Below are 18,207 nucleotides of genomic sequence, written 5' to 3' on the forward strand. Positions count from 1 at the left end.
TAAGAACACATTAACAGTGGTTATACTGATGAGTATGTTACAAGTGTAACATTTTTGTACTGTGCATGTGTGTTTTTTAGTTACTGCTGGAGCACCTGGAGTGTTTGGTGTCGAGACATGAGCGTTCACTGAGGATGACGGTGGTGAAACGACAGGCCCAGTCTCCCTCAGGAGTGTCTAGTGAGGTTGAGGTCCTCAAAGCCCTCAAATCTCTTTTTGAACACCACAAAGCACTGGATGAAAAGGTGAGTTTAAGCTATGGATAATATAGTCACTGATTTACATTTAGAGGAATTGCTTCTAAATAAATAAATAATACACTGGTGCACTACCTAATTTTGACATTTTATTTGTTTACTTGAAAAGACAATACATAGTAATCTACATAATTATTTAATTATGTTAATGTACCGGATTAATCAAATGGCTAATTAAGTTGACTTTTCTTGTTGTTTTTATTCTTATTTTTCCCTCCTACAGTTTTGAATGTACAACAACACGATTTTACACTGAGAAAACTTGATGGCATTCAGCCACATAAACATTAAGGTGGTTATTTATTGATACTGGACAATAATTTCTGGATCACAAACACCACTGTAACCTAGAGGCATTACATGAAGCTCCATCCCTTCAGAGAACACAGTTCCAGTGCCCCACAGTCAAGTGCCAGGGGAATTTATACCAATCCAGTTAACACTTGGCTGTGAGCATGGTGAGCTTAGGCTCATGTGCAGCTGTTTCTAAGCATCACAGTATTCAATGTGAACTATGTACTCAGTTTAATGTGTTTCTTGGCAGTGGGCGAACCTTAAAACAGCTGAAGGTCCCCATTATAAAGAGCGTTCTCAAACATCTGGACAAACAGTGTATTGGACAATGTCTTGGTGCAAGGCTGTTTGCCTCTCTCTGCTGCCTGTTTGCTGTGGGCTGTAGATAGATTGATAACTGCAGCTCCTCTGTGGCTATAACTCCAGCAGTAATCCATTCTACAGCAGTCGACAGATACAGCCATTCACCAGGTGCAAATAAAAACCCTGTGATTCATAGCAGGAAGAGAGAAAGAGAGAGAGAGAGATATTCAAAGTTCAAGCTCATTTGTTGAGGGACACAAAGGGTCAGTGAAGATAAAATTAATCAAAGAATATAAATACAGAACAATGAAGGGAGGGGAAATGGGAAAAACAGACAAAAATGGCAAGGTCACATGAGTAGAGAGAGTGACACTGTTTGAAATGGCTCCCTATTCACTATTCTCCATATTACTCATTATACAGTGTGCTATTATAGGGAACGGAATTCAGGAGGGTAGTGAACGATTTTGAACACTAACTCATTCAGGTTTTTACCAATGCAGTGCATTATGGGTATCTGCTATCCACTAGTGTCAGTTAGTGTGCATGAGTTGTACACTAACTGTTGCGGTGCATTATGGTATTATTGAGTGCACTGAAAATTCTGCACTAGGTTTTCGGACATTCATACAAAATGGCGGAACCCAAAAATGGTGCACTATACAGTGAATAGGGTGCTGTTTCAGACATGCAGAGAGAGAGAGAGAGAGAGTCTAGAAGTCTAGTATAGAAGAGGAAAGATGAAGTGAATAGAGAAAAGAAAATAGAGAGAGATGTATAAGAGACAGAGAAAGAGATGTAGAAAGTGTTACAGAATGAGCAAAAATAAGAGGGAGGTGAAAGGATCTGTCCCTGTTCTCTTGTGTTTGTCTTGTTTTCTCCTTGTCCTGTAGTGCCATTTGCTTTGCTTTCCTCCCCCTCTTGTGTCTGCAGCCACGCCCCCTTCCTTGTGTCATGTGATTCTCTTATCTTTGTGTTCATGTAGCCATACTCCTTTCCTTGTGTGTCATGTGACTCTCACAGGTGTTCCCATTATTTCCTGTTTGAAACATCATGATGTTGCTAGGATACAGTCAGCTGAATGCCGTGAGGTGTAATAAACAACACATACTTTTTTAAACGGTTTATAACTGAAATAAGATGTTAAGAAAGAAAATGAAACTAATTTTAATATTAATACCATTCCTTATACATATGTATGAAGAGGAGGCAGCAATGCAAAGATATGCACACCAAAGGAAGTCTGAGATTTGCATCAATTCGCTCTTTAGCTCCTCATCCCAAAGTAACTAGGCTTATTATGTTGTTATTACTTGTTTTTACTTATTATTGTTATTATTAATATTAATAATAATAATACATTATTTGAAATATATATGTTAAAAGAACATTATTTTAAGATTATTGTAATCTTTAAACCCATAATTACTTATATTCCATTAAGTCTTTTTCAAGGGACATTTAAGAATATGAAGAATGCTCCAGTTGACCGTGCTGACACACAGGATTATGGGAACTCTAAGGCAGCAAAGGATCCCTCTATGCTGCCTTCAGAAATTGGCCAAACATAGGAACATTAGTAGGCAGTGTTTTCTATGCACATTCGATTCAGACACAGCTACCTCCCTCCCTTAGAATACTGCCTCAGTAGACGGTGTTCCAGACGTTTCAGACACAGCCTGTTGTTTGTTGGTTTGTGAGTTTAGGTTGTTGTCTCTGTATCCAGTTTGTGTCTGATTTAGTCTGATTTCAGTCTTTGTCTCTAGGTACTCCTTGGTTTCAGTCCAGTGTTTGTCTCTTTGTTTATCTTGTAGTATTTATTTCTCAGTTTGTCTGTCTCTGTTCAGTGTGCTTATCCTGTTTTATGTCTGTGTTTAGTTATTCTGTCTATGTTAATCCCTTGGTCCAATCTTCTGTCCAAGTCTTTGTGATATAAATTAGGTTTATCTAACTCCCTGTGGTGTGTTTCTTATTCAGCTCTGTTTCCTGTCTCTTCTCTGTTTCTTGGTTTAGTCAATATCTCTTGTCTAGTCTTGTTATACAGTGTCTGTTTGATTGCTTATTGCGGTTTATTTGATTCTTTATTGCTATTCTCTTGTTCAGTAAACATGAATCTTTGCAGACATATCCATGTTCTGTACTTATTTCTGTACACCAAACCATGACAGAAGAGATAAAGGGTGATTGGGAAAAAAGAAAAAGACAGAAGAGAGAGAGAAAGAAAGAGAGATACAAAGATGGAATGATAGGAGTGTGATTTTCATCAAAGCACTGTTTCTTCCATCTTGATGCTGACAATCTCCTCGTCCTCAGAGGAACAGGCGTCTTCATCCACACACAGCCCATATCAGGAATACAGAAATATTTTGTACACCCATTGTGGATGTAGACATTCAGTTCAACCGTGGTCTGTATTATCTACACAAAAAATATCATAAAATGAAATGGGGTGGTCAGGAGCACCTGCATATAAGTTTCAACAAGCCGAAAGCAAAGTGGAGGCTGGAAAAGTATAAAGCCTCTCAGCATTAGGCTGTGAAACAGTGAAATTATGGTGCTCCATTTAAAAATTTGGGATGATTGCAGCGGCATTTGTGATCCACTAATAATCTATACAATCATACACTAATCATCCAACATACTCTTGTGATTTAATGCAACTGTCACAGGCATGTTCCAACAGTTGGGGTAAAGAATTTCCAGAAGAGTAGACACTGTTACATTAACAGAGGGGAACAAACTCTCTTTTAATACATTTCAGCATTTCAAAAAATGGATGAGCAGGTGTATAAACCTTAAGATAGTTAATGTTTGAATGCTGATTATGCTATCCTAAGGGTTTAGGATAAGATTGCAAATAATTTTTACAGTTTAATAGCTTCATAGTATCTAGTTGAAAAAAAAAGTCCCCTCTTGAGCCTCATATTTTTCAGTTATAATCATTTTTTACCTTGTGTTTGTAACTTGAATGTATTTTTCATGTCCAGGTCAGAGAAAGGTTAAGAGTTTCACTGGAACGAGTCTCTGCTTTGGAGGAGGAGCTAACTGTTGCCAATCAGGAGGTAAGAACACAAGAAATGATGAGATTTTGTTGCTCTACATACTACATTACTGGGAGCCCTTACTGATTTCTCGCTTGATGCCAGCTAGCCGTTTACAGACATTACTGGGAGTACATTTGTTGTGATTATTGTCATTATCATATAACTAAGACTGAGAGAGAGAAAGAGGGAAAAAGATGGAATGAAGAAAGAATGGGGAAGAAAGAGCAGCGAAGAAATAAGGAGAGCAAGACAAAGGGAAACAGAGCTGTGAGTGAAGGTCACACTCTCTGTGGCTGGTGTGTAAGTTGGTGGTGGTGTGTGACAGAGTGTTAAAACGAGGTGTCAATCACAGTCTGCTGAACTGCATACAACCTCACGGGGTTTTTATATATTATTTATTATTTTATGCTGAAAGTCTGTATAGGATATTTGGCATTTCACTGCTTTAATTATAGAGCTCTTTAGAGGCCTCTACCTCTCCACCCAGTTTCACTGCTACAGGAATGCAGTCTATGACCCCGTCTAATGATCTGAACTTACTGCATATCTGACCACTGTGATCATCATTTTTTTTCCTTAAAGAAATCATCTTTATTTACATGTTTAGTTGATTGTAGACTGCGAACTGATAATAATAAATAGGTACATTAACTAATTAGGTAAATTTTGTTCCGTGTAAGAAAGTGTGTTCTTCTCTCAGTCACTTCCGGCTACAAGCAGGATCATACACTCATGCACACACACACACACATACACATGCACATATGCCTGCCTGTGCTGCTTTGATGCGGTGAAATGAACAAGATCAAAGCGAGACACGCTTTACCTTGGATGGAGCTTCTTTTCAAATGTGTTAGAGAGCATCAGGAGGTGTGTGGACGTTTGATCTCTGAACCAGAATGAATTACCCACAATCCCCTCTCCCAGTCCTCAGAAGCAGAAATCCTCTTAATTGTAGTCTCATTAAAGGAATGCATCAAAATAAAACACAAATTGCCCACCATCCTAACTCCTTGTTTTTGCTTTTGCTGTTATCCCCATTCTTACTCTTATTTTTCTTGACAATTGTTACCGCATCATTTTGGCCTAAATCATACACCTATTTTTTCTGTGTTTATTTTACTCCACTATACGTACCTTTTGACCTTAAGGGAACACTAGGTCAGATTTGTTTTTTGTCTCCTCTGGCTCCCCCAGCATAATTCCCTTTTACAGCACTGTACTGAAATAAATGTAGAGGAGGAGGGTGGTTTCCAACCCGTCTCCAAAAGTTACTTAGAGCTGTTTCTGTAGTGCTGAACCCGGAGTAGCAACGACAGAGACATTATTCTCCATAGTACAGCTCAGTGGAGCATCACATTGATTTTGAAGTTGCACTGATTATGAACTTTAATGTAAAAATATTACCTAGTGTTCCTTTAAGCTCTATTTAGACTTGTTTATGGTGACTTTACCTGGTATAAAACCAGAAGTTATCTAAATCCTGTCTGAAATGACATGTTTTCAAATAATTTGTCAATTATAGGTTTGTTGGTAGTGTGTTAATTGAGATTTGATAAATGAGATTGCTTAATGTCAACTAGCCATTTACAGACATCCTCAGATAAAATTACATTACTCTTTCTTACCTCACCTTTCTAGACCCACTATTGATACTCAACTTATTCACTGTTTTTTTTTTTTTTCAACCCCATTGTTCTTAACCCATCATTTGTACTTTCCAACATTTGTACCTCATCTTTCTTCCAACTTGATGATCCCAGTGATCCCTCTCCCCCTTTCATTCCTACCACACCATGCCACCTTTTTAAAAGGAGCCTACTTTACTTATCTGTTCTTACCTATATACACCCTCAGCTTGCACTCACACTTATTTTTCTGTTCATCATACTTCTTCCCTCATCCTCTACTCCTCCTTTTTCTGGAGTTCTTCCTGAGCTCAACATGAAGCCGAATAATCCTTCCCTGCCCTTTAGCCTGGAGTGAGGATACAGCAGTGTGTGCATTTATGTTGTATTTTTTCTTTTTTTTTTTTTTTTGTTTTGTTTTGGTAATAAAGCAAATAGTAACATTGGGTTAATTTTTCTTGGGATTTTCATCATGCCTATTTCATTTAGCTTCCCTGAGTTAGGGCACTTTAAAACTCAAGGTTAAGTGGTAATTGTAAGAAATGGTAACAATTTAGAAAGGTACATTCATTTCAGATACTTAACACAGAAGTAACCCTTACTAAATGAAAAAGTAATGTCACAATTAGTCATTAATAATGATAACAAAGAAGAACTAACATCGATTGGCATTCTTTTAGGATTTTATAAAATGCTAAAATATTGCTAGTTCATGTTTCTATCATTACTTAATGATTAATTGTGACTTTACATAATTATTTAGTAATGCTGTAATTACTGCCTTATTGCTTACGTACTAATAAAGTCTTAACTACTCTTATTTAATGTACTCTTATTTAAAAGTGTTACCTATGAAACACTATAGTGGTCCAGTTAGAACAAGATCTGAATTGTTGGATTTGCTTCTTTAGATGAATGTTTAGGAATTCTCTAGAAGATTCCTTAAACCCTTTAAAAATATTTTTGTGCTTATGAGACCTCTTTTCCCTAACAAGCTCATTTCTGCTCCATTACTCTGTTTCATCATCCAATACTGCCATAAACTGTGACTCATGTATTCCTGTGTGTGTGTGTGTGTGTGAGAGAGAGGTGTGTATGTGTGTATATCTGGATGATGATGAGGATGGTGCATGGTGTGGAGCTCATGCAGAAACACACACTGAACATTTACTGATTTCATCACGATCTTCCCCCCTGCCAAATGTCAATCATGCTGTTGCTGAAAATATCTCAGCCACTCTGTGTTAGTGTGTGTGTGTGTGTGTTTGTGTGTTTGTATGTCTGTCTGTCTGTCTGTGTGTGTGTGTGTGTGCATGTGTGTGCATGTGTGCATGTGTGCGTGTGTGTGTGTGTGTGTGTGTGTGTGTGTGTGTGTGTCTGCATGTGCTGCCTGGGCCGATGAGGTTCACTGCTGTCCATCTGTCTCCGACTGAACTGTATTTAACCTCAGAAAACATAACTGATATTTTTAGTGACCAGTAAAGTGGCCAGTGGAAAAACTGACAGTAATGGTGGCAAAAATTATATTTATACGAATATTCTAGAAACTTTTTTTGTTTTGTGCTTAAATTTTAAGGACACTTAATAGCAAACTATATTTAGTTAAAATGCATAATAAAGGCTCTCACTATATTTTTACATTTACATTTTAATTACATTTTAATAACCACATAAAGAGCCATAGAAAGATTTCTGGAGCCATGGTAAATATTTTTAAATAAGAGCAGGATACTAAAACCACTGTAAGAATTCTAGATGGACAGCAAGGTTCTAGAATGAGTGTTTAACCTGAAGACATACAGGAAAGCTTTTAGAAAGAATTTAACAGTAAGTTCAGAATTATTATGTGCCCATGTATTTTTCAATGCATATGTCATTTTGTCCTTTTATTATTTAGCACAGCTGCTCTAAATTAATCCCTAATTTGTCCTGACTTAGTGTTATATATATTACATAACCTCCCATGCTGTTTTAGCAAGCCATGTGAAGTCTGTTTACACACAGCAATTGTTGGTGTTCACAATTGTTAAAACAAAACTTGAAAATGGGCAAAAGAGAGTTCTTACAGCAGAAGAAAATAAGAGGATTATAAAAGCATTGTCTGACAACACTAGACTCCTCAACATTAGAAATATCCAGGACAATTCAAAATGATAATCGCACAGTAAAGAAGATTCTGCAGAGTAGTAATGGTTAGAATAAATATGTAGAATGCAAGAAAACCTAAAGATTGGGATCTCAATTGAATCCAAAAGCCTGCATAAACACCCATGTCCAACAAGAAAATGGATTGAAGTCTGTGGATTGGGAGAAATAAATAAATAAATCATTTATTTCGGAGAAATGAAGAAGGCCCCCAATTAACAAAAAACATAGGATCAAATGGGCTAAAAAAAAATACATAAAGACTAACTTCTCATCATCATTGCTCCTTTTTGTGTACAAGATGGAATGAAATTGAAGAGAGGTACTACAACTTTTTGGAGCAACAGCTTTTGCAAGGGTGGAAGAGTCATGGTACAAGTGTAAGGAAAACCCTCATGTTTATGCCGGCTTTTTCACCTCACATAAATCCTGTTGAACTTTACGGGTGATACTGAGGCAGCAGGTTTCTTCAGGTGGTCCAGAAATGGGTATAAGAATGTATGCAGAGAAACAGGTGGACTACATTCTATAATTTTAGAACTTCAAAAGGCTCCTGTATGGTCAGTGGAGCTGACAAAATGGAAAATGAATGTAGATGTTTGACCTGGCCCAAACCTGAAAAAACACTGCTATTATATGGAGGTATTTTGAAATATTAAAAATATATATTTTCCATTTACACTGCACCCATCTTCATTATGTTTGAATTATTTTGACATTGTACTCTACAAAAAGCATTTAATGTTAGAAGACATAACTTACAGGGATTTCTACTCAAATATTTACAGAAGCCAAGGTCTTACAAAAATGTCCAAAACCACTGTAATCCTTAGAATGGTTTTGGTTTCTGTCAGAGTTTAGTAGGAAAAAAGTGACAGAGGATAGTTGTGTTCTCAGCAGAAGACACTCAGTGGGAAATTCATTTTCTGATTAAAGCTAATTAATCAACATTTTGCAGTGTTCTGGAAAATTGACAGAAAAATCCACTAGCTTTTAATGTGACATTCTCTCTCTCTCTCGCTCTCTCTCTGATGGTGATTTATGGAGTTTGTTCTGGTAGAAGCTGGATTATTATTATTATTCTGGTGCCACTCAGTCTGTTTAAGGCAAGGCAAGGCAAGTTTAACTTCGAGTTTGATATGAAGCTTGGAGGAAAAGCACATTCCATTCACACCAACTGGTGCGAAACGTATATAAAAATTTTTGACTGGGCCAATTGCAAGTCAACAATGTTTAAGCCAATAGTCCTTTAAGGAAAAACAGCAGGAAACCATAGAACAGGGTTTTTCAAACGTTTTTCAAGTGATCCACTTTTTGTACATTGATGTACATCACAACACAGGAAACACAAACTCTGAACGTTTACTACACTATTATAAATGAAATACAACTGATATTGGCACAACTATTAACAATATTCTGAATTAGCGTGAATCTAGGGTTGGCCAATTAATTGATCACTATATCAATTATTTTTATTCTGTTATGTGTCCACAAAATAATTGTTCATTAATTTTAATCATGGTAAAATGTACAATTAATTGTGATATTGATTTGCGCTCATATCGTCCAGCACTAGGTGAATCCTATTTCTCCGTTTTGCCTAGGGGTGAGGGGTCTCATTTCTTTTTGGGAAATGAACACACAAAAGTCAATATTTTCCTCTTTAAAACACTAATTATGGTTGTATTGTCTTTTTTTTGATGAAATCTTTATGTATCATTACCATTTTCTTCATAACAAACATAAAACATCACTAGTAGTAAGTTTCGAGTTCTACCTTATGTGGTGAATCAATTACAATCTAGTGCCAGATGTTATTGCAGTTTCATGACAAAGTAGACTCACGAGTGGGTGATAATATGCAGTTACTGAACACAATGAAAGCGTATGATGCCTTACATTTACTTAAGTCCTCTGTTATTGCTGCAGACTTGTGCACAGCTGGTAGCATGGGAATGAAGCACTGATCTTTTTTATTTGTCGTCCTGTTTTGTAGGTGAAGATTTCAAGGATAACACTCGAAAACAAAGAGTAGGAATGGGATTCACATTTAGAGTTAGAATAGAAGCAGCTGGTCTAGCTACAAAGTGTAGGTTGCGGCATAATGTAAAGCTTGCATAAGGTGGCTTTCGTGTACATGTTAATTTTGTGTTTATGTGCCTGTTAAAGTTATTTAATTATAATTATTTTTCCCTGTGACCAATTTTTTGGCTTGTGACCAATCTAAGGGTCAAGACCCAGGATTTGATAACCTGCCATACAATATACCGCTCAAGTAAAATGTAAATAAACTGTTGTTTTGTAATTGTATACTGTGATTACAAATGTGTAAATGAATACTCAAAGGGCAGAAATGGTCTTTAATTCACATTTGTGAAATTTGAAGTTTCACCACATTGAACTTTCACAGGGAAAAGTACAAAATTTTATAGGAAATACAACTTTTTTAGCTTGTGTCTTCAGCTACTCAGATATTTCAAATATTAAAGGAGTCCAGGAAACCCACAAGTGTCTGTATTGAGTTTTACTTGCCCTGGGCTCAGATTGGCTGAGATATCACTCTTGTTTTTCTGCAGATGATCTAAAGGCAAGAACACACATATTTCTCAAAAACTCTATAGGAACCTTCTCAGTTTTTATGCTGTGAATAACATAAGTTTTCTTGAGAATATTATGAGAATCAACAAGCAAAATTTAGAGCGTGTGTATGTGTGTGTATATATATGTATATATGTCTCCAGTTTAAATAGAAATAATATATCACATACTCTAATTATAGTTGTAGCATAGCTGTTGGCCTCAAGGCTGTTCCTGCAGAGCTGCAGGTGAATAAGTCTTCAGTAAAACACTTTAATTACTGTAATCACCCCAAACAACTGCAGCTTAAGCTGTTCTCGGCCTTAGAGTGAAGGGAAAAGCCCAGCACTCTGCTCAAACTGAGGGCAGGTATTTCACTGTTCTGGAATTAAATTGGTTAATAAATATGGGCCTTAGGCTTCATTTTATTGTTATTTTCTATATATTCTATTAAAAGCTTTAAACTACTTATTTGCCCAATATTTAGGTGAGTTATACCTTAAATACTCTAAAACACACTAGGCACTGAGCACCTGTGTTTAAAAAAGTATTGGAAAACACATTAATATAAGATTTATTTTCAAATTCTGATGTACAGACTTTGTTCAGGAAACAAATAATTAATAAATGTTTTAAACATAGCTCCTCTGTATTTTCTTCATGCTTTTTTCCTTTAACTTTTCTACATGCTCAATTTCCCTTCCTTTCTTCTCATCTTTTTAATTTATCTTTTCATCTCCACAAAGATTGTTGCCTTAAGGGAACAGAATGCACACCTTCAGAGGAAGGTTGCATCAGGAGACGGAGCTGAGGACCTGCTGGAGGGAACTGACCAAAAAGTCCATGGCAAGGTATAAACATACTTCAGCATCTAACAAATATCACCATTTTCAAATACTCCACCATTCTCCATCAAATACCTACCCATCTGTAGCAAACTACTGTTCTCCATAAAACGCCATCTTTCTCCAACAAACACTGACATTTCTCCACACACGCCACTGGTGGAGAAAGAGAGAAGAGTTTATCAAGAGAACCTGTTTAACAGGGAAGGAAAGGAGTACAAAAGAAATTATTCCATTTACATGAGCGTGTACTCTCTGCCAAGCAGGGGCTAAAATAGGATTCACCCAATATTTCTTCTGAAATGAATGATATTAATTTAGTTTATTGATTTGTGCTGCTGTACCAGCTGCTGGGAAAGCTTTACACTTAATTTTGGAACATTTCTGTGAGGATTTCATTATATTCAGCTCCATAAACATCTGTGAGGTCAGATACTGGTATTGAGTAATTAGTTCTGTATCACAAAATCCAATACAACTCATTCAAGAAGTACTGGATGGAGCCCCCTCACTCTAGAGAACTTCATCCTCTGGGGCTTTATACCATTTAGTTAATACCCTTGGCATTGGGCATGGTTAACTTAGGCTTATGTGCAGCTGCTCAGAGCATCCCATTTATTTCATGAATTTATATGGAGATTATATGCGTATACAACACTGAACAGATTAAAGTGATTACAGAAAGTGAATGAATGAATGTATGTGTTCACAGATGAAGATCTGAATTCACAAATTCACAATACAACATTTTGGATGCATAGCATACTTTCATAGCACAAAACATGCTGAGGAGTTAAGTTACATTGAGGAGGTAGAGCAGAATGGTGAGTGAAGTTGGGAGAAGGCAAGGGAGGGGAGAGAGAAGCAAAGGGAGAGATCAGCAGTTTATGCAGTGTACACAGATGTGCATCTGCCCTCACACTCCCACTCCTAACACACTCCAAAAGTAAACCTAGAAAACACAGGGAAGAGGAAGACTGACTTCTTGTCTCTGCTCTTACCTTTAAATACATTTTCATGTTCATATTCATAGTCAACGTATTCACATGAATACTGGTCTTAATTATTACAGATGTACATTAATAGTTTGGACAAAGTTGACTTTTCACAATTTAATCATTGTTCAACCAACACCACAACCCTCTGCAAAGTAACGTCATTCACCTACAAACATCATCATTCTCCACCAATCACCAATCATTCATCAAAGTGGTGCACTACCAAACTCCATTTTACTCTTTTATTCCAGAAATAAAAACACCAACTGTCTTCAGTAATACACCAAAGTTCTCCACAAACACCATCACTGTCTAACAAACATCATCATTCCAACATCCTTATTTATCCCAAACAAGCAACATCATTCACCAGAATCCTCTTTATACCAGAAAACGTACAGTCAATCTTCAGCAAACCCCACACTTCTGCACCAAAAACAAACCCCGTCATTCTCTGCCAAACACTACAGATACTCAGGATTTTAAAGCGAGGTTTAAACTCTGAAGAGCTATTCTTAGCTGCCTGTCTCTGAGCTGTGAATCTCTAATTTTAGTGCTGTGTTGATGTGCTGAAGTTGTGCCTGTGATGGTGTGAAGAACAGTTCTGCAGCTGGCACCATTCTGTTAAAAACTGCAGTACCATAAGTATTTGAATATGCATCGTGATCTGATGAGCATAAATGAATGTAATAATTAATAAGTGATAGGTAGTTCAAGGAGTTGTAAGTCACTTCTAACACTAAAAATCATCAAAAACATATGACATTTTATTTAAAAACAGTTAATTTTCAGTTCAGCAGGTGCCCCTCACAGGGCTGTATGGACGTAATTAACTGTCAAACAGCTTTTGAAATAAAAGAACAGTTTGAATATGATAAATTGAACCAAACCTTCCTGAATCACAAAAGGTGATTACATTTTTATTTGTGCAATTTCACTAATTTGTACTTTCAAACTGAAAAGTTCATTTGAATCGTCTCCACCTTCATCCCTTTGGAAGTTACTTAAATGAAAAAAATTTCAGTGATCCAAATTAAATCCCAAAACCTTCAGTTAAAAAAACATATTTATTTGTCAGTGAACATTATTTCAGTCCACATACATTCAGTTAGAAAATTCACTCAGTAAAATTCAACCTTATACATATGTGAACCCAGCGGAAGAGCAACAGAGCACAGAGTGCTTTCTCTTCTCAGTGAGGCTCTGGCCAAACAAATGTGTTCCCTCTGGGTCCCTCTGACTATGATGATGGTTGTTTTTTGCTTTTTTACACGTTTTTCTGTGTGTGTTTATGTACAGCGCCTTTCTAATGGTTCTCTGGAGTCGGGAGATGAGGCTGGGCAGGTGGTGGAGTTGCAGGAGTTGCTGGAGAAGCAGAACTTTGAGCTGGCTCAGATGAAGGATAGAATGTCCTCTCTCTCCTCCAGAGTGTGTGAAGTTGAACAGGAGCTGGAGACGGCCAGAAAAGACCTCATCAAGAGTGAGGAAATGAACAGCAAATACCAGAGAGACATTAAAGAGGTCAGGGGCTCTATCAACTGTCCTTTTATTTACTCATATGAAAATATCTACAAACGCATTTGCAGAATAATATGAGACACTAGGTAAAATATAAATAAATGTTACTAATTTGGGAGAAAAGCTGTTTTCTATACATTTACAAAAACAAAGTTAAAAGGGACATATGAAAGGGTTTCAGAGCCTGTTTAATAAAATAAGTAGACTCTATTTACTCCAAATGCCAGAGAGACAAGGAGTGAGGAGCAGAAGGTTTTTATTGATTTTTATTTGTTTTCTTTCTTCTCCAGTCTCATTTTTGCCATATTTAATTAGTATTAATTTATCCATGTCCAATATATTTGTTTTGCTCTGTTTAAACTGGTCTTTGGCGCTCTCACATAAATGCAGGCTTTTCCAGAAGATTTTTCTTTGGAGGTCAGATATAAGATCATTCAGGATTAAAAACTTGGAGAAAAAAAAACTCTTAACTGCCACACAGAAGCTAACTGTCACCATCAGATAAACAGTATTTAAAAGACATATATTTGAAAAAGAGTTGAAAAAAAAACAAAAACAAAAGTAGAAGGATCCTAGCCTGTCCTGACATACTGTCCTGAGGCCTGTCCTGATGTTATTAATCATAAACATATCAAATATATAAGATCATGAAATGATAATAATAACATTAAAAATGAAGATCACTGTTAACATTAACATAACAATGAGAATAGTAACTATGGTGATAAGAATTATAATAATGATTGCACATGTTTATAATGAGAGTGGGAATGATGATAAGGAAGAGGACTCTGTGTGTGTGTGTGTGTGTGTGTGTGTGTGTGTATAGGCTATGTGTCAGAAAGAAGACATGGAGGAGAGGATTGTCACTCTGGAAAAACGTTACCTCAGTGCTCAGCGAGAGTCCACCTCACTGCACGATATCAGTGACAAACTGGAGAATGAATTGGCCAATAAAGAGGCTTTTCTCAGACAGGTCAGTACACTGGATGTCGACATTGTGTGTTTGTGTCTGTCTGTTGTTGGTCTGTGTGACTGTCTCTGTCTGTCTATAAAATAATTTACATTATTAAATGCAAAGGTAAATGTGTCAGTAAATACTTTGCGTGTAGGGAAAATAAACAAAAAAACTACTAAGAATAGCAAAAAAGCAAGTGAACTAACTGAACCTAAACAGTTGTTGAAAGAAACAGACCAGTCTAGAGAATAAATTGGCCTTTATTCGTGTTTGTAATTAAGCTTTATTTTAAGTTCTTTTGTGCAGTCACCCTTCCTCTCAAACATCACTCTACACATTGCTAGCCAAACCGGGCAGTTGTTAGCTAACATAAAGTTGGTGAACGTTTTTGGAACTCCAGTGGCATTGCATTCAGAGCAGTTTGAGAAGAAGCTATGAATAAATTGTCTAAGTCTGTAAATGTTAAAATGATGTTTATTCTGTTGTACCCTTAAGAAAATAGAGTCATGTTCTTTGGCATGTGTTTGAACCTCTCTTACTGACATCAAGTTTAAAATGAGCATAATCTTGTATTTTCTGTTTTCTTAGCTCCCTTGAAGGAATTTCATTTCTTGGTATTCTTGGTATAAACATAATTGATTTGATGGGTCAGAGTCACCGTGACACTTTCTTGTCCCTCGTTTAGACTCTTGTTCCTTGTTTGTTTACATCACATATGCTGCATTTGACTGATGCTCTTATAGGAATTTTCTCATTTGCCAAACAGTAAAGTAGGAAAGTATGTCTAAGGAAAAATAGATTAGGTCTACATTAGAAAAAAAAACGGTATAAGTGAAAGGATTTCCTCGTAAATTTTATGACTAAATGTTAATTAGATATTTCTGGGAGTGTGTGGATGATTTTGTACAGGGAACTGCTTCGGTTTATTTATTTATAAAAGATCAATCCCTTTTTTTTTGTTAAAATGTGTTGGTGTGTGACTGTGTGTGTGTGTGTGTATTTCAGATGGAGGAGAAGAACAGGCAGCTGCAGGAGAGACTGGAGTTGGCTGAGCAGAAGCTCCAGCAGACCATAAGGAAAGCAGAAACACTGCCAGAAGTGGAGGCTGAACTAGCTCAGAGAATAGCAGCGCTTACCAAGGTAATACTTACACAAACACATACACACACACACACACACACACACTGATAATGACAAACTTTAAACAGCTCAACACTGTTCAGCTCAGTGTACACTGAAATATATATACTGATGATAAAACGATGTTGAAGGACGTTTTTACACTTGCACTTTGTGGTCCAGATAAACTGAGCTCAGGTTTGTTTTAGCCCTTGCTTTGGTTCATTTGGGCGAATGTGAAAGAAGTAATCATGAACCAAAACAACCATACCGAGAGGAGATGGTCTTGGGTCAGTCCCAGACGAACCTAGGTGTGGATAATTTCTGATGAGAACGTGATCCAACCTTGATCGGACCCAGCTATCAGGTTTATACAGCAGTTCGGTGCTAAACAGCTCCCATAGCCAGGGCTGCTTTATGTACTGGATGCAGTAGAGCAGGTAAACAGAGAACTTATTAAAGTTTAGCAGCTAATCAGACAGATGTCCCCTCTTTCAATTGTTGAACCAAGCCCTAGGGCCTTCCTTAAAGTGAGCACTTTGATAGTGTTGTCAGTGTGAGCCAAACACACTCGTGCCCTTCAGGTGAAATCATCACTGCAGCTTAAATTCAAAACACAGCAGCTTAAAGCCAAACTGGATTTAAACATAAATATGTATAAAGTTGTTGAGATAATTTATAATAATATCTTAATGTTTGGAGGCTGTGACACAAACTATTCCATTTCTGTTCTTTTACAAAAAATCATCACGTCTCTCGTTATAATCTTCACCATCACACTGGACACATCTGTTAATGCTTTTCTGACAATCTAACTAAAGCTTTTCTCTTTAACTTTACACAGAATCTTCATATTATTAAAAACACTCAGTCAGGTCTGACCAATTGGCAGTAAGATTTTCACTTGGCTTGCAGTGACACATTTTGGTGCGCTTGGATGTTTCCCATATTCCCAAGGGGAAAATGCTCCAAGATTACAAACTACTTAACGGATTAGCAGCTTAGATAGGTGAGCTAACAGGCTAAAAACCACAGCACAGACCTTGTTCCAGCTAACTGAGGCTTCAATCACACATTTAAAGTCTCACCTGGGCACAAATTAGATTCAATATGATTAGTTTTTTTTTGAGTGATTTTGTCTGTTTTAAGCTTTGTTCAGCTGGATATTACCTGAAATTGGCACTAAACTGACAACTATGGTGGGCTTGTGTTTTTCCCCCACCAGTTTTCGGAGCATGACACCACCAGTCAGAGAGCTCTGAGAGCGCTTCCTACCTGTGGCTCTCTTAAATGCATATAAATGCACATGACACGGACACAGAACAGAAATTTGACACCGAAACTTCATAATCTTAAAAAACGGTCCTTATTTTGAGATAGCATCCACATTCTTAAATACCGCATTACTGTTGTACCACCTAACTATAACTTCATCTTTATGTCATTTCTGATAGATTTGTACATATAGATTCAGATACACTTTTATCTACTTTGGTTGTTTTAAGTCACAAAAGCCTTAAGACATTCAGCAGTGGTATGTTGCAGCAATATGGTGCATCTCTGTTGGTGTCTCTTTTTTTTTGTGTGTGTGTGCATGAATGGGTCTGTATCCTACAGGCAGAAGAAAGACATGGCAGTATTGAAGAGAGAATGCGACAGTTAGAAGGGCAGCTGGAGGAGAAGAACCAGGAACTTCTGAGAGTGTGTATCACCACCAGCACTATTTTCCGGTTTCTCAGTCATATTCACTACTTACTGTTAGAGACATAACAGAAGATATCATTGTAACTGTCCCCTTAAATTGCAGTCTAATTGACCTTAACACCTTTTATTGGTATTAAATAATTAATATTTTTTAATATGATTTTATTGTTTATGAACATATATGTGTGTTTGTGTGTGTGTGTTGCTACAGGCTCGTCAGAGAGAAAAGATGAATGAAGAGCACAATAAACGCCTGTCAGACACAGTGGACCGCCTGCTCACAGAATCTAACGAGAGACTCCAGCTCCATCTGAAAGAGAGGATGGCAGCTCTGGAAGACAAGGTTCGTCTTTAAACTGCTCCATTTTGATATCGTGCTAGTCCTGGTTTGACTTCTACATGGCCAACATTTCTAAACACACTGCCATCTAAAATTTTCTCTTGAAATGTATTAATTAGAAGTTTGTTCCACATTGCAGAAGAGAGTATACTCTTCTGTTAAGGATATACACTAGGGTTTGGAACATTGTCGTTAGGTAGTTGGTTCTAGATCACAAACACCACCTTTTGCAAGTGTTTTTGGTAGTGCTTCATCACTACAGTACATTTGGGACGAGTTTACTTGCTGTTAATGAGCCAAAACTAACTATCCAGTGTCATTAATGTCAATGCTAAATGCCATCTAATACTCATCCCAGAAAAGCAGAGGTTGTTACTGCAGAGAATTGGGACAAACTACCAAATTAATATTTTTCATATCAGAAGAAATGTTGTATGAGCAGTTATTCACAAATGTAAGTTCATCAGAAAAGCT

General features: G+C 36.9%; 1 protein-coding gene across 1 annotated transcript in view; it reads left to right on the forward strand.

Moving 5' to 3' along the window:
* The window catches only part of ppfia2 (PTPRF interacting protein alpha 2), a 55,084-nt gene that overhangs the window by 6,497 nt on the left and 30,380 nt on the right, over window positions 1–18,207 (forward strand). The window contains exons 2-9 of the mRNA XM_066668558.1: window positions 81–245; window positions 3,842–3,916; window positions 10,998–11,102; window positions 13,394–13,615; window positions 14,442–14,588; window positions 15,576–15,710; window positions 17,307–17,390; window positions 17,605–17,736. Coding sequence (XP_066524655.1) covers window positions 135–245; window positions 3,842–3,916; window positions 10,998–11,102; window positions 13,394–13,615; window positions 14,442–14,588; window positions 15,576–15,710; window positions 17,307–17,390; window positions 17,605–17,736 — 1,011 coding nt within the window. The 5' untranslated portion in view covers window positions 81–134. The remainder of the gene's footprint in view (window positions 1–80; window positions 246–3,841; window positions 3,917–10,997; window positions 11,103–13,393; window positions 13,616–14,441; window positions 14,589–15,575; window positions 15,711–17,306; window positions 17,391–17,604; window positions 17,737–18,207) is intronic.

Source organism: Hoplias malabaricus, chromosome 4 (genome assembly GCF_029633855.1).
Source record: "Hoplias malabaricus isolate fHopMal1 chromosome 4, fHopMal1.hap1, whole genome shotgun sequence".
In the NCBI taxonomy this organism is placed as follows: domain Eukaryota; kingdom Metazoa; phylum Chordata; class Actinopteri; order Characiformes; family Erythrinidae; genus Hoplias; species Hoplias malabaricus.